General features: G+C 44.3%; 1 protein-coding gene across 3 annotated transcripts in view; it reads right to left on the bottom strand.

The window, feature by feature from the left end:
• The window catches only part of zfpm1 (zinc finger protein, FOG family member 1), a 107,795-nt gene that overhangs the window by 16,282 nt on the left and 65,476 nt on the right, over positions 1-26,037 (bottom strand). For all 3 annotated transcript variants that reach the window (XM_029634139.2, XM_065009721.1, XM_065009722.1), the window contains exon 4: positions 19,700-19,833. In XM_029634139.2, coding sequence (XP_029489999.1) covers positions 19,700-19,833 — 134 coding nt within the window. The remainder of the gene's footprint in view (positions 1-19,699; positions 19,834-26,037) is intronic.

Below are 26,037 nucleotides of genomic sequence, written 5' to 3'. Positions count from 1 at the left end.
AATCATTGGCGTTTGTTGTCCAGGAGGATGGCGCCATGCAGAGATAAAAGACAAGCGGACGTCTAGGGAGAAGAAAGGACAGGGGCGGGCTGGCTGGGCTGCAGCTGGGAGAGGAAAGGAGAAGCTGCAGGACCAATGCGTCAGTCAGGCTGATGGATACATGAGGATGAGACAAGGCAGGAGAGGAGCAGTCCCTCAGAGAATCATGAATGGTAATTCAGGTATAACAAAATAGCAATAGTGATAGTAATGTCTTCCTATATTTATTAACCCTTTGAGTACATACAGGACTGTGGATAGGTCTCCAACCACCGGTCCAAGCGATATCTCAGACAGCACTGGCCCGATTTTGACGAAACTTGAGTGAATGATTGAATGCCATAGAGATCCGTCATTTACAAAATTACAATGGTTGGTCCAAGGTGGGAGCTATAGTAATTCACTGAAACGTGTGCGTCACATCAGAGAGGAAGAGGCAAATAAGAGGGATAACTGTCTTCTACAGCAGGTGGCGGTTTTTTCCCCTCACCAAGAGAGGAGATTTTATATGGAGGTCAATGAGAGTGTCGAATTTGGTTAACAAAACATTGAATGGCTTATTTGCTACGTGTGGCTTATTTGATCAATTATCATTTTCATAGCGCGTTGGTTGTTCCGAGTGTACTGATATGTAGGACACGTGATATCCTCCCAACTTTGAGAAAAAAACACTTTATATCGGTTGTGCCTATTGTTCACACACAATACTGCCCTCTCATTGGCTAGAATGGTCCCACCTGATCTTGCTTCCTCCCGACTGCCATATAACATGTGTAAATATTTGTATGAACATAACAAGATTCAACAACTAAGACATAAACTTAACAAGTTCCACAGACATGTGATTAACAGAAATGGAATAATGTTGTCCCTGAACAAATGGGGGGGGGGTCAAAATCAAAAGTAACAGTCAGTATCTGGTGTGGCCAACAGCTGCATTAAGTACTACAGTGCATCTCCTCCTCATGGACTGCACCAGATTTGCCAGTTCTTGCTGTGAGATGTTACTGCACTCTCCACTAAGGCACCTGCAAGTTCCCGGACATTTCTGGGGGGGAATGGCCCTAGCCCTCACTGTCCGATCCAACAGGTCCCAGACGTACTCAATGGGATTGAGATCCGGGCTCTTCGCTGGCTGTGGCAGAACACTGCCATTCCTGTCTTGCAGGAAATCACGCACAGAACGAGCAGTATGGCTGGTGGCATTGTCATGCTGGAGGGTCATGTCAGGATGAGCCTGCAGGAAAGGTACCACATGAGGGAGGAGGATGTCTTCCCTGTAACGCACAGCATTGAGATGGCCTCCAATGACAACAAACTCAGTCCAATGATGCTGTGACACACTGCCCTAGACCATGATGGACCCTCCACCTCCAAAACGATCCCACTCCAGAGTACAGGCCTCGGCATAAAGCTCATTCCTTCAACGATAAACGCGAATCCGACCATCACCCCTGGTGAGACAAATCCAAAACTGGTCAGTGAAGAGCACCTTTTGCCAGTCCTGTCTGGTCCAGCGACAGTGGGTTTGTGCCCATAGGCGATGTTATTGCCGGTGATGTCTGGTGAAGACCCGTGGACCTGCCTTACAATTGGCGTACAAGCCCTCAGTCCAGCCTCCCTTAGCCTACTGTGGACAGTCTGAGCACTCATGGAGGGATTGTGCATTCCTGGTGTAACTCGGGCAGTTATTGTTGCCATCTTGTGCCTGTCCCGCAGGTGTGAAGTTTGGCTGTACAGAACCTGTGCAGGTGCTGTTATACGTGTTCTGCCACGGCAAGGACGATCAGCTGTCAGTCCTGTCTCCCTGTAGCGCTGTCTTAGGCGTCTCACAGTACGGACATTGCAATTTATTGCATCTGCAGTCCTCATGCCTCCTTGCAACATGCCTAAGGCATGTTGACGCAGATGAGTAGGGACCCTGGGCATCTTTTTTTGCTGTTTTTCAGAGTCAGTAGAAAGGCCTCTTTAGTGTTCTAAGTTTTCATAACTGTGACCTTAATTGCCTACCGTCGGTAAGCTATTAGTGTCCACAGATGCATGTTCATTAATTGTTTATGGTTCATTGAACATGCATGGGAAACAGTGTTTAAACCCTTTACAATTAAGATCTGTGAAGTTATTTGGATTTTTATGAATTATCTATGAAAGACAGTGTCATGAAAAAGGGCTGTTTCTTTTTTTGCTGAGTTTATGTCTAAGTACCAGTCTCTTTAGCTAACATTCCACTCCTTGTCAGTCAGTGCCAGAGAGACTGGTTGTCACTAGTTACCACAGCCACAAAAGTGAGAAGGCCCGTCTACTCGACTAATCAGATGAGGGAGTGTGATGACGCGTATGCTGGCTCAGAAAGCCCGCCTACCCGACCAATCAGATGAGGGTGTGTCAACGCATATGCCGCCTCAACGTATATTTCGAGTTCAAGTTTGAGGACCAATGCCACGTTCAAAACAACTGGGAACTCGGAAATCTCTGACTTTCGAACGGTCAAGACAGCTGTAAAATCGGGAAAAACCAAGCTCCGACGAGGAACAATCATTTTGAACAGTCATCCAACTCGAAATGCCAAGTCGGAAACTCTGGCATCTTTCTAGAGCTCCGACTTTCCGACCTGAAGATCAGTTTAGTTTTTTGGAGTTCCCAGTTGTCTTGAAAGCACCAAAAATAACTAAATACATCCGGGAACAAGAATTGGCAACATCACTAAAGTTCATAACATTGAGAAAGGACAAAAGTCTTGAGCAAAGGTGTAAGTTGTCTTTTCTTTTTTAGGTAACTTGTACAGTAGCTAACTGTTGCTACTCTCATCTAAATTGAGCTAGCAAATTAGCATAAGGAATTCCATTCCAAGCACAGAGGAGTTATTCTATTTGATAGAGCAACGTTGTTAGTTTCCCTACAAGCCTTTCCTCCTAATAGTAATATATCATATTATTGACCTTCAACAGATGCACAACCTTTGGCAGTAAAAACAACTCAGCTGGGAGATTAAAAGTCCTTCATTCAAAACCTTTTAAATTGTGGGCACAAAGACATATGAATGCCACCAGGGGAAAGACAGACAAACAAATGCCAAATAGAAATGTGTTGCTGAAATGAACAAGAAGGTAGTAAGTTCAAAGATAGATGTAACTGTAATTTATACCATACACTTTTGCAAAAATGTAATTTGAATAATGTCGAAGTACTAACTAACTAACAATGGAATGTTCCTCAATAAAAATGTAAGAAGATGTGACTTTAAACAGGTGTCCCAACTCTGTGGTCACTAAAGATCCCATGGCATTTATTGCAAGAGTATGTAAGTGGGGTTATTGTGGTGAGTTTCCTCTTATACTGTAAAGAGCTTTGAGTGTCTAGAAAAATTAGATATAAGTCCAATCAATTATTATTATTATTTAAAAGATTGCCATCATCCATATTTGAAAACCATGCCTTTGTAAACTGGTACAAAATACCAAAAAGGTGGACTGCAAGGCTATAATAAACATCACCTACGTTATCTGCTTTCCTGATTTTAAGTTAAATATGAAAACGTATATCAACCTACTCCTGTTGGTCAAAGTCTAAGGCTGTGTTTACTCAGGCAGCCCAATTCCAATTAAAATGTTTTCTCACCTCAATATTTTAAGTTAAATAAATAAATGACTATAGTACGTGCCAAATAAAGAAGTGAGACATGCAGTGAGAAGAGAAGTGTTCAGAAGTATTCTTCTAAAATCAGCCAAAAATCAGCAAATTTAAAAAATAACAAAAATAATATCACAGAAAAATAATTTCTGTGAACATTTCTGTGAAACTGTGCGTTTTAAATCTAGATGTGTCCATTTGTTTGTCTGCATGCCATTTTAAAAACAATGCAGCTTTGAAGTAAACATATTTTGGGTTAAGACAAACTAGCCTAACTATGAGTAAGGGCAAATATCATACTAAGCTTGAAAGCTGAGTTTGAATAAGATATCTGATTATCACATTGCATTTAGAACAGTTGGTTTTATTATAGCTAATAATGAACCAAATCATTGATGGATCAATAGGCTAGATAAAATAAATGAATGTCGCTCGTCTGCCCCTGCAAGCCGGTCATCACGCTCCCCCACATCTGATTGATCGTTGCCTGCGAACTCTAAGCTGGCATACGCGTCATGACACTCCCTCATCTGATTTCATCTGCCCTTCTGATTTTGTCACTTTGGTAACTAGTGACGACCAAAGAGACTGGCCTGTCGGCAATCTCAATATTTAATATGCGCTGGATTTACAACGGAGATGCTAATTGGTTGTTGGAAATAACATAAAAATTAAAAAACACATATTTAGCTGTTTGCTAAGCAAGTTGTTGTATTTTTAGGAATAAAATCAAAATTAACATGCTGATAATGGCAGCACTGGCCAACTGAAGAACCCCAGGGAGAGAGAGTTAAATCATCTCCATTAAGTTGGGGGGGAAGAAGACAAAGATGAAAGAAAAACAGAAACACAGAAAAATACACACTATTCGTCTCAGAAACATTTTATTCTTCGACCACAGTGTATTAGTTTGGTGACAACATTCATGGACATTTAGCTAGCTAGCCTGCTGTTGCTAGCTAATTTGTCCTGGGATATAATTATTGGGTTGTTATTTTACCTGATATGCACAAGGTCCTTCAGGATATTGGTAAAATGTTGACCCCTTTTGAGTCACACAAAATCGTGTCTCTACTCCGAAAATGTATCCACAGATAAAAGAGGAAACCTAGTTAGTTTCTAGTAATCTGGGGCGACAGGTAGCCTACTGGTTAGAGCGTTGGACGCGTAACCTGAAAAGTTGCAAGATCGAATCCCCAAGCTGACAAGGTAACAATCTGTCATTCTGACCCTGAACAAGGCAGTTAACCCACTGTTCCTAGTCTGTCATTGAAAATAATTTGTTCTTAACCTTCTTGCCTACTTAAATAAAGGAAAAATAAATAACAACATCTCTCTGTCTTCTTCTGTGGACTTTATATGGCGGTTGGCAACCAACTTTAAGGTGCATTACCACCACCAACTGAACTGGAATGTGGATCTCAGTTCATCTTTCAATCACCCACGTGGGCATATACTCCTAAAAACCAATGAGGAGATAGAAGAGGCGGGACTTGCAGCACGTCAAGCACCCCTTGACTTTTCCCACATTTTGTTACGTTACAGCCTTATTCTAAAATGGATACAAAGAAATACTCAGGAATCTACACACGATACCCCATAACGACAAAACAAAAACGTTTTTTTATACATTTTTGCTCATTTAAAAACAGAAATACCATTCAGACCCTTTGCTATGTGACTCGAAATTGATCTCAGGTGCATCCTGTTTCTATTGATCATCCTTGAGATGTTTCTACAACTTGATTGAAGTCCATCGGTGGTAAATTCAATTGATCGGACATGATTTAGAAAGGAACAAACCTGTCTATATAAGTTCTCACAGCTGACAGTGCATGTCAGAGTAAAAACCAAGGCATGAGTTCGAAGGAATTGTCCGTAGAGCTCCGAGACAGCATTGTGTTGAGGCACAGATCTGGAGAAAGGTACCAGATTTTCTGCAGCATTGAAGGTCCCAAAGAACACAGCGCCTCCATCATACTTAAATGGAAGAAGTTTGGAACCACCAAGACTCTTCCTATAGAGCTGGTCGCCCGGCCAAACTGAGCAATCGGGGGAGAAGGGCCTTGGTCAGGGAGATGACCAAGAACCCGATAGTCACTCTGACAGAGCTCCAGAGTTCCTCTGTGGAGATGGGAGAACATTTCAGAAGGACAACCATCCCTGCAGCACTCCACAAATCAGGCCTTTATGGTAGAGTGGATATAGGGAAGCCACTTCTTCGTAAACGCACGACAGCCCGTTTGGAGTCTGCCAAAAGGCACCTAAAGACTCTCAGACCATAAGAAACAAGATTCTCTGGTCTGATGAAACCAATATTGGCCTGAATGCCAAGCGTCACATCTGGAGGAAACCTGGCACCATTCCTACGGTGAAGCATGGTGGTGGCAGCATCATGATGTGGGGATGTTTTTCAGCAGCAGGGACTGGGAGACAGGATCGAGGCAAAGATCAGAACAGAGCAAAGTGCAGAGAGATCCTTAATGAAAACCTGCTCCAGAGCACTCAGGACCTCAGACTGGGGTGAAGATTCACCTTCCAACAGGACAACGACCCTAGGCACACACTGCCAAGACAATGCAGGAGTGGCTTTGGGACGAGTCTCTGAATGTCCTTGAGTGGCCCAGCCAGATCCCAAACTTGAACTTGATTGAACATCTCTGGAGAGACCTGAAAATAGCTTTGCAGCAACGTTCCCCATCCAACCTGACAGAGCTTGAGAAGATTTGCAGAGAAGAATGAGAGAAACTCCCCAAATACAGATGTGCCAAGCTCATAGCGTCGTACCCAATAAGACTCTAGGCTGTAATCGCTGCCAAAGGTGCTTCATCAAAGTACTGTAAAGGGTCTGAATACTTATGTAAAATATTTCCGTTTTTCATTTTTAATAAATTAGCAAAAATGTCTAAAAACCTGTTTTTGCTTTGTCATTATGGGTTATTGTGTGTAGATTGACGAGAGAAAAATATGAATACATTTTAGAATAAGGCTGTAACAAAATTTGGAAAAAGTCAAGGGGTCTGTATACTTTCTGAATGCACTGTACATGTTAATTAAATAAATAAAACATATACTGCTGTACATATCATTTTTAATATATCTTGTGAACTTTAAATTATTCCGGTGTATATAAGTATAGATGGCATTTGGATTACTGTTACAGTGCTATTTGAGTTGTTAATTGTTTTCATTCTGACATTTCTGGGGGTCATTTGTGTACTTGTCTGACATTTTACTGCATTGTTAGTAACATAAGCATTCCATGCATTTTCATTTTTAATAAATTAGCAAAAATGTCTAAAAACCAGTTTTTGCTTTGTCAAATCAAATCAAATCAAATTTTATTTGTCACATACACATGGTTAGCAGATGTTAATGCGAGTGTAGCGAAATGCTTGTGCTTCTAGTTCCGACAATGCAGTAATAACCAACAAGTAATCTAACTAACAATTCCTAAACTACTGTCTTATACACAGTGTAAGGGGATAAAGAATATGTACATAAAGATATATGAATGAGTGATGGTACAGAGCAGCATAGGCAAGATACAGTAGATGGTATCGAGTACAGTATATACATATGAGATGAGTATGTAAACAAAGTGGCATAGTTAAAGTGGCTAGTGATACATGTATTACATAAGGATGCAGTAGATGATATAGAGTACAGTATATAGGTATGCATATGAGATGAATAATGTAGGGTAAGTAACATTATATAAGGTAGCATTGTTTAAAGTGGCTAGTGATATATTTACATCATTTCCCATCAATTCCCATTATTAAAGTGGCTGGAGTTTAGTCAGTGTCTTGGCAGCAGCCACTCAATGTTAGTGGTGGCTGTTTAACAGTCTGATGGCCTTGAGATAGAAGCTGTATTTCAGTCTCTCGGTCCCAGCTTTGATGCACCTGTACTGACCTCGCCTTCTGGATGATAGCGGGGTGAACAGGCAGTGGCTCGGGTGGTTGATGTCCTTGATGATCTTTATGGCCTTCCTGTAACATCGGGTGGTGTAGGTGTCCTGGAGGGCAGGTAGTTTGCCCCCGGTGATGCGTTGTGCAGACCTCACTACCCTCTGGAGAGCCTTACGGTTGAGGGCGGAGCAGTTGCCGTACCAGGCGGTGATACAGCCCGCCAGGATGCTCTCGATTGTCTGTAGAAGTTTGTGAGTGCTTTTGGTGACAAGCCGAATTCTTCAGCCTCCTGAGGTTGAAGAGGCGCTGCTGCGCCTTCTTCACGATGCTGTCTGTGTGAGTGGACCAATTCAGTTTGTCTGTGATGTGTATGCCGAGGAACTTAAAACTTGCTACCCTCTCCACTACTGTTCCATCAATGTGGATAGGGGGGTGTTCCCTCTGCTGTTTCCTGAAGTCCACAATCATCTCCTTAGTTTTGTTGACGTTGAGTGTGAGGTTATTTTCCTGACACCACACTCCGAGGGCCCTCACCTCCTCCCTGTAGGCCGTCTCGTCGTTGTTGGTAATCAAGCCTACCACTGTTGTGTCGTCCGCAAACTTGATGATTGAGTTGGGAGGCGTGCGTGGCCACGCAGTCGTGGGTGAACAGGGAGTACAGGAGAGGGCTCAGAACGCACCCTTGTGGGACCCCAGTGTTGAGGATCAGCGGGGAGGAGATGTTGTTGCCTACCCTCACCACCTGGGGGAGGCCCGTCAGGAAGTCCAGTACCCAGTTGCACAGGGCGGGGTCGAGACCCAGGGTCTCGAGCTTGATGACGAGCTTGGAGGGTACTATGGTGTTGAATGCCGAGCTGTAGTCGATGAACAGCATTCTCACATAGGTATTCCTCTTGTCCAGATGGGTTAGGGCAGTGTGCAGTGTGGTTGAGATTGCATCGTCTGTGGAACTATTTGGGCGGTAAGCAAATTGGAGTGGGTCTAGGGTGTCAGGTAGGGTGGAGGTGATATGGTCCTTGACTAATCTCTCAAAGCACTTCATGATGACGGAAGTGAGTGCTACGGGGCGGCTGGGGATGCCGTCTGGGCCTGCAGCCTTGCGAGGGTTAACACGTTTAAATGTCTTACTCACCTCGGCTGCAGTGAAGGAGAGACCGCATGTTTTCGTTGCAGGCCGTGTCAGTGGCACTGTATTGTCCTCAAAGCGGGCAAAAAAGTTATTTAGTCTGCCTGGGAGCAAGACATCCTGGTCCGTGACTGGGCTGGATTTCTTCCTGTAGTCCGTGATTGTAGACCCTGCCACATGCCTCTTGTGTCTGAGCCGTTGAATTGAGATTCTACTTTGTCTCTGTACTGACGCTTAGCTTGTTTGATAGCCTTGCGGAGGGAATAGCTGCACTGTTTGTATTCGGTCATGTTACCAGACACCTTGCCCTGATTAAAAGCAGTGGTTCGCGCTTTCAGTTTCACGCGAATGCTGCCATCAATCCACGGTTTCTGGTTAGGGAATGTTTTAATCGTTGCTATGGGAACGACATCTTCAACGCACGTTCTAATGAACTCGCACACCGAATCAGCGTATTCGTCAATGTTGTTATCTGACGCAATACGAAACATATCCCAGTCCACGTGATGGAAGCAGTCTTGGAGTGTGGAGTCAGCTTGGTCGGACCAGCGTTGGACAGACCTCAGCGTGGGAGCCTCTTGTTTTAGTTTCTGTCTGTAGGCAGGGATCAACAAAATGGAGTCGTGGTCAGCTTTTCCGAAAGGGGGGCGGGGCAGGGCCTTATATGCGTCGCGGAAGTTAGAGTAACAATGATCCAAGGTTTTTCCACCCCTGGTTGCGCAATCGACATGCTGATAAAATTTAGGGAGTCTTGTTTTCAGATTAGCCTTGTTAAAATCCCCAGCTACAATGAATGCAGCCTCCGGATAAATGGTTTCCAGTTTGCAAAGAGTTAAATAAAGTTCGTTCAGAGCCATCGATGTGTCTGCTTGGGGGGGGATATATACGGCTGTGATTATAATCGAAGAGAATTCTCTTGGTAGATAATGCGGTCTACATTTGATTGTGAGGAATTCTAAATCAGGTGAACAGAAGGATTTGATTTCCTGTATGTTTCTTTCATCACACCATGTCTCGTTAGCCATAAGGCATATGCCCCCGCCCCTCTTCTTACCAGAAAGGTGTTTGTTTCTGTCGGCGCGATGCGTGGAGAAACCCGTTGGCTGCACCGCTTCGGATAGCGTCTCTCCAGTGAGCCATGTTTCCGTGAAGCACAGAACGTTACAGTCTCTGATGTCCCTCTGGAATGCTACCCTTGCTCGGATTTCATCAACCTTGTTGTCAAGAGACTGGACATTGGCAAGAAGAATGCTAGGGAGTGGTGCACGATGTGCCCGTCTCCGGAGTCTGACCAGAAGACCGCCTCGTTTCCCTCTTTTTCGGAGTCGTTTTTTTGGGTCGCTGCATGCGATCCATTCCAATGTCCTGTTTGTAAGGCAGAACACAGGATCCGCGTCGCGAAAAACATATTCTTGGCCGTACTGATGGTGAGTTGACGCTGATCTTATATTCAGTAGTTCTTCTCGACTGTATGTAATGAAACCTAAGATGACCTGGGGTACTAATGTAAGAAATAACACGTAAAAAAACTAAAAACGGCATAGTTTCCTAGGAACGCGAAGCGAGGCGGCCATCTCTGTCGGCGCCGGAAGTGTTGTCATTATGGGGTATTGTGTGTAGATCAATGAGGACATTTTTTTTTAAAGTTCATTTTAGAATAAGGCTGTAACCTAACAAAATGTGGAAAAAGTCAAGGGATCTGAATACTTTCCAAAGGTACTGTACGTGTACATTTATTTTGCAATGCTCACACACACAACGCGGTCTGTGTGGTCAGCATTGAAGATTTTGTGGTTGAAATTGCAGTATGTATTTAGTTTCAGAATTTAGACATGAGCTAGCAACTTTTGACAGACCGGTTACATCTGGACAAACAAACTGTTGCTTAACAACTAATGTGTTCTGTGGAGACCAAAAGTGAGAATTCTAATATTTGCATCATCGCTGTGATTGGCAGTGTCTCACGTTAGATGACGTCACTTCTCTGCGATGCTCTTAAGTATTAACACCCCATGGCTTTTCCACATTTTGTTGTATTACAGCCTGAATTTAAAGTTGATTAAATATTGATTTTTTTTGTCCATGGCCTACACACAATACCCAATAATGTCAAAGTGGAATTAATACAAAATGAAAAGCTGAAATGTCTTGAGTCAATAAGTATTCAACCCCTTTGTTATGGCAATCCTAAATAACAAAATGTGCTTAACAAGTCACATAATAAGTGGCATGGACAATAATAGTGTTTAACATGATTTTTGAATGACTACCTCATCTCTTTACCCCACACATACACTTATCTGTAAGGTCACTCAGTCACGCAGTGAATTTCAAACACAGAATCAACCAGAAAGACTAGGGAGGTTTTCTAATGCCTCGCAAAGAAGGGCACCCATTGGTAGATTGGTATACATAAAAAAAGCAGACACTGAATATCCCTTTGAGGATTGTGAAGTTATTCATTACACTTTGGATGGTGTATCAATATACCCCGCCACTACAAAGATGCAGTCGTCCATCCTAACTCAGTGAGCAGAGAGGCAGGTGAAAACTGGGGATGGATCAACAACATTGTAGTTACTCCACAATACTAACCTAATTGAAAAAGTGAAAAGAAGGAAGCCTGTATAGAATACAAATATTCCAAAACATGTATTCTGTTTGCAACAAGGCACTGAAGTAATACTGCAAAAGAAATGTGGCAAAGCAATTAACATTTTGTCCTGAATACAACGTGTTTTGTTTGAGGCAAATCCAATACAATCCATTACTGAGTACCACTCTCCATTTTCAAGAATAGTGGTGGCTGCATCATGTTATTGGTATGCTTGTAATTGTTACAGACTGGGGAGTTTTTCAGGAAAAATAAGAAACGGAATGGAGCTAAGCGCATGCAAAATCTTAGAGGAAAACCTGGTTCAGTCTGCTTTCCACAAGACACTGGGAGATGAATTCACCTTTCAGCAGGACAATAACCTAAAACACAAGGCTACACTGGAGTTGTTTACCAAGTAGACAGTGAATGTTCCTTTGTGGCCGAGTTACAGTTTTGACTTAAATCTACTTGAATATCTATGTCAAGACTTGAAAATGTCTGTCTAGCGATGATCAACAACCAACTTGAATAATGTGCAAATATTGTACAATCCAGGTGTGCAAAGCTCTTCAAGAAATATTCAGAAAAACTCACAGCTATCATCGCTGCTAAAGGTGATTCTTACATGTATTTGAGATATTTCTGTATTTCATTTTCAATAAATTTGCTACAAAATCTAAAAACATGTTTTCACTTTGTCATTATGGGGTATTGTGTGTAGATGGGTGAGAAACATATATATTTAATACATTTTGAATTCAGGCTGTAACACAACAAAATGTGGAATAAGTCAAGGGTTATAAATACTTTCTGAAGGCAGCTAGTTTCATGCCCTGATCTGTTTCACCTGTCCTTGTGATCGTCTCCACCCCCTCCAGGTGTCACTTATTTTCCCTGGTGTATTTATCCCTGTGTTTCCTGTCTCTCTGTGCCAGTTCATCTTGTATGTTCAAGTCAACCAGCATGTTTTCCTGTGCCTCTACTTTTCTATTCTCGTTTACTAGTCCTCCCAGTTTTTACCTCCACCTGTTTTTCTGGACTCCATTCCCGCCTGCCTGACCATTCTGCCTGCGTTGACCTCAAGCCTGCCTGCCATTCTGTACCTCTGAACTGGTTTTAACCTTTTGCCTGTCCACGACCATTCTCTTGCCTCCCCCTTTTGGATTGTTAATAAACATATTGGACTCTAACCATCTGTCTCATGTGTCTGCATCTGGGTCTCGCCTTGTGGCCTTATAGTACGAACTGGCCTTGACAGACCCAGCAAATCTGGACCAGCTCCGCCACTCTGTCTCCCTGCAGGGAGCCACCATTCCGAGGCATGAGGAGCTACTTCAGGACCTTCTGGAAGGGCTTCGTTCCCTGACAGAACGCCACGACCAGGGGTTCAAGGCTGTTATGGAGCAAATCAGGGAGTTAGCTCATAGGCAGCCTACCATCTCTGAGAACCCCCAACCACTCAGAAACTTTTTCCCTGTGAGTGGTGAGGTTGTACAGCCTTCCCCAGGTCCCCGAGAACCCTGCTTACCTCCTCCGGAGCGATACTCTAGGGATCCTGGTATCTGCTGGGGTTTTCTTTCTCAATGCTCCCTTATTTTTGAGCTACAGCCATCTTCGTTTCCTTCGGACCGATCTAAGATAGCATATATTATTATGCTAATGTCGGGAAGGGAGCTCTCCTGGGCGACGGCTGTTTGGGAGCAACAATCTGCCAATTGTCGTCATCTGGAGGATTTTATGGTAGAGGCGAGAAAGGCTTTTGATTCTCCAGTATAAACTGCTGGATTTACGTAAAAATTCTCAAAGTGTGTCAGACTACGCTGTTGACTTTCGCACGCTGGCCGCCGAGAGTACCTGGAATCCGGAGTCCCTTTTTGATACCTTCCTTCATGGACTGAGGAGATAAAGGATGAGCTAGCTGCTCGGGAATTGCCAGTGGACCTCAATTCCCTCATCGCCCTCACCATTAAAATTGATGGGCAGCTAAGGGAACGCAGGAGTGAGAGGAGGTCTGACCTGGGTCACACTTGTTCATCCGCAGTGGCTCGCTCATCTTCGAAGTAATCCGGAAGTTCCCAAAGGCTATTTTTCAGAGAAGATCCGAAGCCACCTGAGCTCCCTCGAGAATCATCAGCGACGGGTGAGTCAGATACTCCAGAACCTATGCAACTGGGCAGAGCTAGATTATCACCTAAGAAACGTTCACATAGGCTGAGTTCCAACAGTTGTCTGTACTGTGGGGCTGCACGACATTATATAGCCACCTGCCCAGTTAAGCTTTATTTTGATGTATGACTCTTGTATTTTCATGAATGTTAAATATTTATATTTCTGTAATTTGAATTTCGCTCTCTGCAATTTCACCGGATGTTGTCGAGGTGGGTCGCTAGCGAAACGCCTGCGCCAGAAAGGTTAAGAGACCCATCTCTATAGTAGGCACAAGTACTCTGGTGAGCCAGACTGGGAATCTTCTTAATCCCATTAACCGGACTCCCTCCTTTGTTATACTGCTGTGGGGAGACCAGTCTAAATCTCTACGGGTGCTCATTGACTCTGGGGCAGATGAGACTTTTATGGATGCTACTCTAGTTTCTGAATTAGGTATTCCCACTCAACTTCTCTCTGTTTCCATGGACGCTAGAGCACTGGACGGATGCTCTATTGGTAGAGTTACCCACAGCACTGTTCCTGTTAACCTGTTGCTCCTACCCTCTACTTTTTTGAACATTTTGTTAAAAATCGCGCAACATTTCAGCGCCCTGCTACTCATGCCAGGAATATAGTACGTTCATATGGTTAGAATGTGTGGATAGGAAACCCTCGGACGTTTTTAAAACTGGTTAAATCACGACTGTGGCTATAACATAACGTGCGTTACATCGGAAAGCGCAGGAAAACCTGATCACAGAAAATGGAAATAAATATCCTTGCGCCACTTCCAGCAATTGTTAACAGTGAGCCGAATTAGATAAGACCGAGCATTCAACTCCCACAGCATCCCCATGTTGTCTAGAGTCTTGTGAATTGAATCATCTTTGATTCTTGGTTGAACCGAAACAGGGGCACCACTTACCTCCGGTCTCCGCCCAGATCATTCCGGAAGAGCTCTCTCGTGAAATTTTTTCCAAGACGACAGCTAATGATTTTTACATCGCCTAAGGATGATTTTTATCGCTTATTAACGTTTACTAATACCTAAAGTAGCATTACAAACGTATTTCGAAGTGTTTTGTGAAAGTTTATCGTCTACTTTTGAATTTTAAAAATGACGTTACGTTGAAATCGCTGTTTTTTTCGTTTATCACACAGTCTACATATAACGATATCTTGGCTTTATATGGCCCGATTTAATCGAAATAAAGACCCAATAGTGTTTATGGGACATCTAGGAGTGCCAACAAAGAAGATGGTGAAAGGTAATGACTGTTTTCTATTTTATTGTGCGGTTTGTGTAACGCCAAAATGCTAATTATTTTGTTTACGTCCCCTGCTGTGCTTTTGTGTTGTAGTGTATTGGTGCATGCTATCAGATAATAGCTTCTCATGCTGTCGCCGAAAAGCATTTTAAAAATCTGACTTGTTGCCTGGATTCACAACGAGTGTAGCTTTAATTTGATACCCTGCATGTGTATTTTAATGAACTTTTGAGTTTTAACTAATACTATTAGCATTTAGCGTAGCGCATTTGCATTTCCAGAGCTCTAGTTGGGACGCAAGCGTCCCAAGTAGAAGCAAGAGGTTAATCTTCGGGTTTCAGGAAATCACAGTGAGGCTATACAGCTGCTTCTCATTGAGTCTCCCCATGTTCCAGTTGTTTTGGGATTTTCTCAGCTTAAAAAAACACAACCCCGTTATTGATTGGACCACATGTTCAATCTTGGGTTGGAGTCTGTTTTGCCATTCCCATTGCCTCAAAGCAGCACAGCCTTCCCCGAGACAGCCTCCTCAGGGCTTATGTCAAGACTCGGATTTCTCTACCGGCCCACAGATTACCACAACCTCCTGGAAGTTTTCAGCAAGGCATGGGCTACTTCTCATCCCCCGCATCGTCCTCATGATTGTGCCATTGATCTCCCCCCAGGCACCATACCACCTCGGGGTAGGCTATATTCTCTACCTGGGCCGGAGACCAAGGCCATGGAGGAGTACATAGAGGACTCTCTGGCTACTGGGGCTGTCCGTCCGTCTGCTACTCCTGCCGGCGCAGGGTTTTTCTTTGTGGAGAAGGACAAGCCCCTGCGTTCGTGCATTGACTACCGGGGTCTTAATGATATTACGATTAAGAATTGTTACTCCATACCACTCCCCTCCTCGGCTTTTGAACCTCTCCAGGAAGCCACCATTTTTTTACAAGCTGGATCTTTGGAATACCTACCACCTGATTCGGATACGCGAAGGAGATGAGTGGAAGACAGCATTCAGCATAGCCAAGCGCATTAATTCCAGGCAGGCCCGGTGGGCTCTGTTATTTACTAGGTTCAATTTCACCATCTCCTACCGCCCAGTGTCCAAAAACCTGAAGCAGGATGCTCTCTCCCATCTATACAGTTCCACTGCCACTCCCTCTGAATCTGAGACCATCCTCCCTGCCTCTTGCTTGGCGGCTTCTGTTGTTTGGGGAATTGAGGCTCTGGTCCGCAAGGTTCAGCGTTCCCAATCGGACCCTGCGGGGAGCCTGGCTAACCGTCTGCTTGTGCCTGATGAGGTCTGGTCTCAGGTCCTAGAATGGGCTCACTCCTCCAGGCTTACCTGTCATCCTGGTACTCGTCGGACCCTGGCTTTCCTCCGTCAACGCTTCTGCTGGCCTACCATGGTCCCTGAAGTATCGACCTTCGTCGCCGCATGCATGGTATGCGCGCAAAGCAAGACACCGTGGTAAGCTCCGTCTGGCCTCCTACAGCCACTTCCTGTCCCTCATCACCCCTGGTCCCATATTCCTCTGGAATTCGTCACTGGGCTTCCTCCGTCAGACGGCAACACCACCATTCTGACGGTGGTGGACAGAATCTCCAAGGCCTCCCATTTCATCCCTCTTCCTAAGTTACCTTCAGCCAAGGAGACGGCCCAGCTTATGGTGCAGCATGTCTTCCATATCCATGGACTCCCGGTTGACGTTGTCTCGGACCGGGGTCCTCGGTTCTCATCCCAATTCTGGAAGGCACTCTTATTGGGTGCAAAATATCAGCCAGTCTGTCCTCTGGGTTTCATCCCCACTGTAACGGCCAGTCGCAGCGAGCCAATCAAGACACTCCAGTGTCTGGTTGCCAGTAACCACACCACCTGTAGACAGCCCACTGGTCTGGGTGGAATATGCCAGGAACACTCTCCCTTCTTGGCTACTGGACTATCCCCCTTTGAATGCTCCATGGGGTATCAGCCCCCGCTCTTCCCAGAGCAAGAAGTTGAGGTCAACGTACCTTCAGCCAAGATGTTCATCCACTGCTGTCGGCGTACCTGGAAAAGAGCTAGGGCGGCTCTTCTCAAGACCACCGCTTATCGACAATACCTGGAGGACCGCCACCGGACTCCGGCTCCTCGCTGTCGGGCAGAGCGTATGGCTGTCCATTCGGGACCTACCCCTCCGGGTAGACTCCCGTAAACTTTCCCCCGTTTCATTGGTCCTTTCCCCATTTCTAGAGGCATTAGTCCCACTGCTGTCCGTCTGCTGTTGCCCCGTACCCTCCGTGTTCCCCCTACTTTTCATGTTTCCAGGATTAAACCCTTGTCTCACTGCCCTCTGTCTTCTGCTTCTAGGCCCCTCCCTCCCCTGTGTCAATGATGGCCAGGCAGCGTAAAGGTGAGACGCCTCCTGAGGGTTCGACCACGGGGTGGGGTTTCCCGTACCTGTTTGACTGGGAGGGTTATGGCCCGGAGGAGAGGTGCTGGGTTCCGGGTAAAGTCATCCTGGACCCGACCCTCATTGCTGATTTTCACCGCCGACACCCCGGTCAGCCAGGTATGCACTCAGGTAGGACGCCAGGTGGCGTCCCTAGAGAGGGGGGGTACTGTCACGCCCTGATCTGTTTCACCTGTCCTTGTGATTGTCTTCACCCCCTCCAGGTGTTGCTTATTTTCCCTGGTGTATTTATCCCGGTGTTTCCTGTCTCTCTGTGCCAGTTCGTCTTGTATGTTCAAGTCAACCAGCGCCTACTTTTCTATTCTCTTTTACTAGTCCTCCCAGTTTTGACCTTTGCCTGTTTTTCTGGACTCCATTCCTGTCTGCACTGACCTTGAGCCTGCCTGCCATTCTGTACCTCTGGAACTGGTTTTGACCTTTTGCCTGTCCACAACCATTTTTGTATTTTTAATAAACATCTTGGATTCTAACCATCTGCATCTGGGTCTTGCTTAAAGCCCTTATAGCTAGCCCTTCCTTCACTGACATAAAAAGCTTGCTTAGCCTGTTTAAATTACACTGAAACTGTAGACATGCAGCCCCACAATTAAGAGCAACTGGCTGTTTTTAGAAATCACACCGTTGATCAACATGTTTCTCCACGATCCCCACGATCGTAATTGTTGGATCAGCTGAACACAGCAGCTGACTCAGGCTACTGCAATGACTCGTGGCTGTCACGCCCTGACCATAGAGAGCCCTCAGGGTTCTCTATGGTGTAATAGGTCAGAGCGTGACTAGATTTTTTTCTAGTTATTTTAATTCTATGTTGGTGTGTGAGTATGGTTCCCAATTGGAGGCAGCTGAATATCGTTGCCTCTAATTGGGGATCATACTTAGTGTGTCCCTTTTCCCACCTGCGTGGTGGGATATTGTTTTGTTTAGTGCCTATCTGCGCTACGTACTGGACGTTCGTTAATTCTTTGTTGTTTTTTAAGTTTCACTGTAATAAATATGTGTAACTCTACACACGCGCCTTGGTCCGATTATTTATATAACGATCGTGACAGTGGCAGAAGAACAGCTGCTTCATGAAAACTCATAATAAGTTAACTTCTTCGAGATAGGGGGTGCTCTTTTAATTTTTGGATAAAAAATGTTCCCGTTTTAAACAAGATATTTTGTCACGAAAAGATGCTCGACTATCCATTTAATTGACAGCTTTGGAAAGAAAAAACTCTGACGTTTCCAAAACTGCAAAGATATTATCTGTGAGTGCCCCAGAACTAATGCTACAGGCGAAACCAAGATGAAGTTTCATACAGGAAATGGTCCAAATTTTGAATGCCCTGTGTTCCAATGTCTCCTTATATGGCTGTGAATGCGCCAGGAATGAGCCTGCCCTTTCTGTCGTTTCCCCAAGGTGTCTGCAGCATTGTGACATATTTGTAGGCATATCATTGGAAGATTGACCATAAGAGACTACATTTACCAGGTGTCCGCCCGGTGTCCTGCGTCAAATTATTGCGTAATCTCCAGGTCCATGCACGTTCCATTTCTTCAGAGAAGAAACTAAACTGCCACGAATGACTTATCATCGAATAGATATGTGAAAAACACCTTGAGGATTGATTCTAAACAACGTTTGCAATGTTTCTGTCGATATTATGGAGTTAATTTGGAAAAAAGTTCGCGTTTTAATGACTTAATTCTCATTTTTCTTCTTACCCAAACGTGATGAAGAAAACGGAGCGATTTGTCTACACAAATAATAATAAAAACTGAACATTTGCTATCTAACTGAGAGCCTCCTCATTGAAAACTTCTGAAGTTCTTCAAAGGTAAATTATTTTATTTGAATGCTTTTCTTGTTTTTGTGAAAATGTTGCATGCTGAATGCCAGGCTTAATCCTATGCTAGGCTATCAATACTGTTACACAAATGCTTGTTTAGCTATGGTTCAAAAGCATATTTTGAAAATCTGAGATGACAGTGTTGTTAACAAAAGGCTAAGCTTGAGAGCTAATATATTTATTTCATTTCATTTGCGATTTTCATGAATAGTTAACGTTGCGTTATGCTAATGAGCTTGCCTAGAGAATTACACTCCTGGATACAGGTTTTTTTCGTAGCCAAACAAAACGGAGCGATTTGTCCAACACAAATAATATTTTTGTAAAAACTGAACATTTGCTATCTAACTGAGAGTCTCCTCATTGAAAACATCTGAAGTTCTTCAAAGGTAAATGATTTTTTTTGAATGCTTTACTTGTTTTTGTGAAAACGTTGCATGCTGAATGCTACGCTAAATGCTACGCTAGCTATCAATAATCTTACACAAATGTTTGTTTTGCTATGGTTGAAAAGCATATTTTGAAAATCTGAGATGACAGTGTTGTTAACAAAAGGCTAAGCTTGAGAACTAGCATATTTATTTCATTTCATTTGCGATTTTCATGAATAGATAACGTTGCGTTATGGTAATGAGCTTGAGGCTGTATTCACGATCCCGGATCCGGGATGGCTAGAATCTACCTCCATGCACTTTGAACCCTCACCTCTGGCACCTGGTCATCTCCAGCCTCTTCTGATTGGACAATCCCAGTGTATGGTCCCCATAGTGTGTCAGTGGTGAGGTCTCTGCAGGCCAGAACCTTGGGGCCAGCAGTACCGTCACTTAGCTCCAGGTCATCTACAGAGAGAATGCGAGAAGAAAGAGAAGAGAGAGCGACTAAGTCTCCCAGGTCCCACAAGCAAACAAGATACAAACCAATACAAAACCAACTCAGTTGTGTCTCAATTTACTGTTGAGAGTTATAATAGTAAAATAGACAAGGTGCATCAGCAGTTTTCTATTGTTATATCAGTTACTGACAGTCGTTCAATTAGCCATGTGCAACTAACCATTTTTTAATTGGTAAGTTAGTCTAGCCAGCTATCTAAACTTAAGTAATCACGGCCAAATACTGACCAAGTATGCAGGGCAAGTGCCCAGAGACCCTGACCTCCAAAGAGCCCCCATTCATTTTGTTAGTCACTTTCAGATATCATATGTGACTTGTTTCAGAAATCTAGGCGTATGTCACGCGTCACTACTTCACAGGAGAGCCATTTGAATGTAAACTTTTTTTTTTTTTATCAAAATGCGTTTTTTGGCAGAAATGCCTTCTAGAACATGTGAACTTTCATGTGCCTTAATAACAAACGTGTATGTTATCTGTAAATATAAATACAAATATTAAATTATGAGCCTAGTTGGTTTAGCCACGTAAAAGACAGCAACCTTCCCACAAGCCATGATTGGCTGAGATAATGAGTGGGCTGGACATGCCGAGAGATGAGTTCGGATTGGTCTGCCATGTAGCACGCAATCTGTCTATAATATGAGCTGGTCAGTATGTGTAGGTAACCCTTTCTAATGAGGCTTTTTTGAAAGATATCACGTAGTAGAACTGCATAAGTGTTACTCTCCACTTTCTGGGGGACCGAGTTTTGAAATCAGTGGAATGCACGGTGGAATTAGTGTATGACAGCTAAGGAGATGGAGAAAACTTTGGCATTTGATTGCAAATATGCAGACATAGTCAAAAAGAGAACACACAGAAGGCTGTGTTGTATAAAACACCTGTCTCCGGATTACATCTTCAAACTAAGGTCAACCATGGCCTCCGTGACAGAGAGGGTGAAGCGTCCATCCATGTATATGGGTAAGAGAGTCTAGCTAGCTACATTTTCAGATATTACAAGTTTCTAATTTTGTCAAGTTAAAGTGTACTGTTAGCTAGCTGGCTGGCTTGCTAGCTAACGTTACATGTATGATCTGTGTAGTAATATTATTCATATCTCAGAGCCATTTGCATTGCTAGTTATAGCCTATTGTTAGCTAGCTAACATTGAACCTGGTTGGTTAGCTACCTGCAGATTTACGCAGGCTAGTAATGTTATGAGTTTGGATTTAGGTTCATTGTTTAGCTAGCTAGCTACATGTCTAAACAAAAGACACCCCTATGCAAGTAGCCATTTCAATAGAATGTTCATGATGTCACTGCAACTGTCGATAGACGTAGCAGAGCGCAGACAAATTTACAAACGCTCAACACCCATTGAATATGGCCAGTGTCAGTAAATGTTGGCAAAAAAGCGTAATTAAATTGTTGTCAGCAGCACAGTTGCAGTCACCAATGTTTTGGATAACATAAAAACAGCCTAACCAGCTCTGCTAGGGCGAGTAAAATGGTCAGAGTTAACTGTTCTCTCATTTGTGTCTGGAAGTAGCTAGCAAGCTCGCCAATGTTAGCCAACTAGCTTGGATGCTTGACTGCTGTTGTTAGAACAGAACGCTCGAATCAATCCTACTCCTCGGCCAGAGCGCGTTCAGTGTGCGCTCTGAACGCTCCGAGAGTGAAACGCTCTCAATTTACGAACGGACAACGTGACAACGCTCTTGAGTTTACGAACGCCCAGGAAATGTCTCTACGCCTTATAGCAAAATGTGTACAATTGCAGGAAATTAACTTTACATTTTAAAAATATATATCTGCCGTCAAGACCGGGGCCAGTATAATGTTTTGCCCGCGAGGTGGGGGGAGTCCAAAACAAATCTCGCTTAGGGCCCCCAAAAGGTTACTGCCGGCCCTGACTACTGGTATAATGCTTGTAGTTAAAGGTCCAATGCAGACGTTTATGAGTGGTCTGAGTGGGGAGGAGAAAACTGAAAACTAGCTGTTATTGGCTGAGAGGTTTGGAACTCTTTCTTATTTGTCTATTAACTAAGCTCAATCCCACCAAAAAAGGCAGAAATTTCAGGAGATCTTTTCAGGAGATTGTTCACCCCCCCCCCCTTACCCTCAGAACAGCCTCAATTCCCAAAGTTGTGTCAAGTTGGCTGCATGTCCTTTGGATGGTGGACTATTCTTTATACACACGGGAAACTGTTGAGCGTGAAAAACCTTTCAGTGGGTAAAGTAGTTTAACTGCAAAAAAATTGATTGATTGCACAAATCAGTTGACTGCATGTGTGGGGATGGATGTGGGTACACAGACCTGCGAGGTACTGCGGCCCCCCCATAATGAGTACAGATTTTTTTGTGTCCCATCAAAGTTGCCCATCCCTAATCTATGTCATGTCATGGCCAGACCTCTGATGATTCCAACACTAGGGGGTGTGGTGTTGCCTTGAGCACAGAGTGGACTGAGCAGAAGTTGGCCAAAACCAAGCTAACTTTTGTACTTCCCCTTAGGAGATAACTGAGAAAAAGACATGGGAGTCAAGGCATTAGTGTGAGACTTGGGCAGAGGGAGCCTCAGGCCACTGAGGAGAGAGCCCTTCACTATCACACTCATATCCCTTACAATCCCACAGAGCAGAATCTCAAAAGTAGGATCACAAAGGTAGGATCTCAAAAGCTTAAACGAAAACACATCTCTCAAAAAGGAATGATTAGGAAAGGAATCTTGAAATTCACTTAGTCCAGTACCTACAGTAAGCTGTCCTATGACACAGCCCCCATAGCCATGGTGCTCTACAGTGCAGTACCATTGGAACCTGCTGTTTACCACCACGTTCAGCTGTCCCTCTCCCTCCATGTTGATTCTGTTGCTCTGTGTCCCATCCCCCCTCCCTCCCTCCTCCTCCATGGTTCAGCTTCTCTTTCGGGGGTCGGGCTAAAGTGCCAGGCTGATAAGAGTGTTTGTCTAACACTCTCTATGTCAAAACACTCATCTATCTTCTCTGTATCTATCCCCACCAGAGAACAACAGACAGATGCTGATAAAAATGGCTTTCCCACAGCCAAGAGTGGGAGAAAGAGAGGGGGAGGAAAGGAGAGGGGGGAAGGGAGAGAGGGAGGGGTGGAGGAGAGAGAGGGGGAGATAGAGACAGCGGGAGGAGTGGAGGAGCGGGAAGGAGGGGAAGGAATGAAGGAGCAGTAGTGAGAAGGAGATTGGAACAAATCAAGCTTATGAGTGTGTTACTAAGTGGAGGCTGGTGGAAGGAGCTATAGGAGGATGGACTCATTGTAATGTGGGGAATGGAATTCATGGAACGGAGTCAAACATGTGGTTCCCATACGTTTGATGTGTTTGTGTAAGTCTCCTGTCCACATCAGCGAGGCTGAAGTCCAGTGTCCAGGCCTATCTCCCAGCACCCCTGGCCAGATCACACTCTGACCAACTAATCTCAACACTCCATCAATGTCCAGTCTGCTGCCCTGATATTGGCTGGCCTCAGTCACATGATGCCTTATCAGCATGAACACCACCATTAACCTAATTGTGAAATTGTCTGCTGGGATTTTACCTTTGTGAAAAAATACAGAGACCACACTGAGTGTCGGTGTTTAGAACCTACAAATATTCCATCATCCTTCCATGATCAGCCAAGCCCCATTCCAAGCTCTCTGCCAACTGTAACACAGGGAGGTAACCTGGATGGGAGGTCCCAGCTCTAAGTTGCCGACGCACGGTCAGCCGCGCGGGCACACCATCCAACAGGTGGCTTAAAAATCAAGATCAGTTTCATCCTCCCACTGAGGAGTGATCATGAGGCCCATTTTAATCACTGCACATGGGTAATCCCTACAGGTTAGCACGGTGCTACGCTACACAGGACCTCCTACCGTTCTAATCCCTGCTAATTACCACTACCGCACACCACAAACCCCCATAATGACCTGGGGTTCTTATCAATACTGCTCAATGCCCTGCGCTCGCCTCTCAGCCTGATACTGGCCCCTCTGTAGAGGCTCTACACCATCTCTACAGCCCCACAGCCCTGTTCATTGCCCTGCAGCTTGGCCACTCCGCTTGATATGCTGGCCCCTCTCCTTGCCTCTAAACCATCTCTATGCCCCCACACAGCAGACCTCAAGAATATCCACAGCCCGGACCACAGACAGTGCCCACAAAACACAGGCAGGACCAGGCTTAATCAATAGGGATCCTGCACCACAGTCCACACAGACCTATCAGCCAGCCTTATCAATAGAGCTCCACTCTGGCAGTGTCCACACAAAGCCTTATCAATATGGCTGCTTCACCAGCCACTGGGGCGTCCTGTCCATTTTACAACAGCAGACAATAAAACAATCACCCTATCGTTAATGAAATGACTAATGCAATTACCCGATGAGTAGACAGAGGGGGATAGAGGGAGTTTAGGAGGAAGAGGGAGTACTGGAGGGAGAATACTGCAAAAGCGAGGCCATACATTTGTATAAAAAATCTATTTGTTTCACATGTTTAGATGTGTTATTTTCTTTAAGACCCTGAGGGATTGTGACCTCATGGCACATGGGCAATTTAACAGATTCACGCAAATCCACTTCCTCTCTGAATCCTTCAAGAGGAACAAAGAAACCTTCAGGTAATGCTGTGTTCGTAACCAAGCAAGAGGTGGGAATTTACCAGTTGTGAAGTCGTAAATACAAGTTGTATGCATTCACGTGCTTTGACCTCATTGAGAAATGCCAATTGGCTAATGGCCAGGAAGCTGCATAAACCATAAAGTAAAGGTACAGCTATCGTGATTGTAAACAAATTATAGTGTTCAAAACCCATATTAATAGATTGCTTTTTCATAAATAATGTTTTGTTGTTGCATTTAACTGCCGAAAATGCTGTTATTGAGGTCAGCATGTGGGAGAAGTGGGAGATCAGGATGATAAGCAAGTTTCCCACTTGAATGACCAGTTTGAGGGCCGTTCAAGTGGATTTTTGTGGTAAATTCCAACTTTTGCAGCATAAACATCCCATTCAAGCTATGTAAAAGACATACGTGCTAACAGACACCTAAAAGTAGTTTTACAAGTCTGTCAGATTGACATGATGGCAGTGAACAGTGGGATTCTGCCCCTTACATGTCCCTATGAGTAAACCAACACCACCATGGATCATTCAAAGGGGTTGTTAGTTATACCATGTTAACATAATACCTACAACTGTAGTTTACACTACAGTCCTGTAGGGGCACTGGAGCTCAGCCTTGATAACCCAAACAATGTTATGAGAAAGAGATACAGTAGCACTTCCTGGTCAAATACATAGTTTACACTTATCTATTCATTCTCAACATATCATGAGACTACTGGACACACCTGTCTTTGTGCAGTAGTTCATTGTCTATGAAATTGTTCAGGTGGACAAGAACTTTGAGGTATTGGCCAATTAATGACATCACCAACCTTACATCAACGTTACAACAGGCCAACCTAACCTAGCGTTGTCCTGGTCGTCACGTTTGCAAAACAACACGCATGATCATCTGCACCATCCTATGGGAGTCGAGCATGCTCAAAAGGACTCAGTCATCTGATTGGATCTCAATGTGTAAAAAATAGTTACACAACCCTCTGTAGCAGGATCTCCCCTATTCCCCAACATCATCGTCTCCTCTATCAGGGCTAATTGATTTTTTAAAAGGCTATTGTTGATATCAAATTAGCACATCGCTGCGAAGCCATTGATTTTTTGACACAGTACAACAGGAAGTCTTTATCAGGGCCGCACTCCGACCCCGCACTAATAGCTGGGGTTTAACCTCTGCTGAATGACAAATCCCTGAGCTTTCTCCCCTACTCACTCAGCATGGAGGCTCCCCCTCTCTGCTCTGCACCTCACAAATGAGGAAAAGAGATGGGCCGCTACCGGTACACAGGAGCCCTACGGTGCAGGCTTGGAGAGACCATCAGAGCTAACAGTCACAATATGAGTGTCTGTGAGAGAGTGAGAGAGAGATAGAGAGAAAGAAAGCGAACCCACTACTCCAGTCAGGATATAGAAACGTTATGGTCTAACACAGTCCCTTGGACCCAGCATCGGTTCAGTTGAAAAAATACAAATTTCTCATGCTCAGGACGCAATAATTTCCATTTTACACTCTGTTGCACAGCAAAGATAA

Source organism: Oncorhynchus nerka, linkage group LG25 (assembly GCF_034236695.1).
Source record: "Oncorhynchus nerka isolate Pitt River linkage group LG25, Oner_Uvic_2.0, whole genome shotgun sequence".
Lineage (NCBI taxonomy): Eukaryota > Metazoa > Chordata > Actinopteri > Salmoniformes > Salmonidae > Oncorhynchus > Oncorhynchus nerka.
Note: the sequence above shows the minus strand (reverse complement) of the source record. Positions and strands in the feature narration are given on the sequence as shown.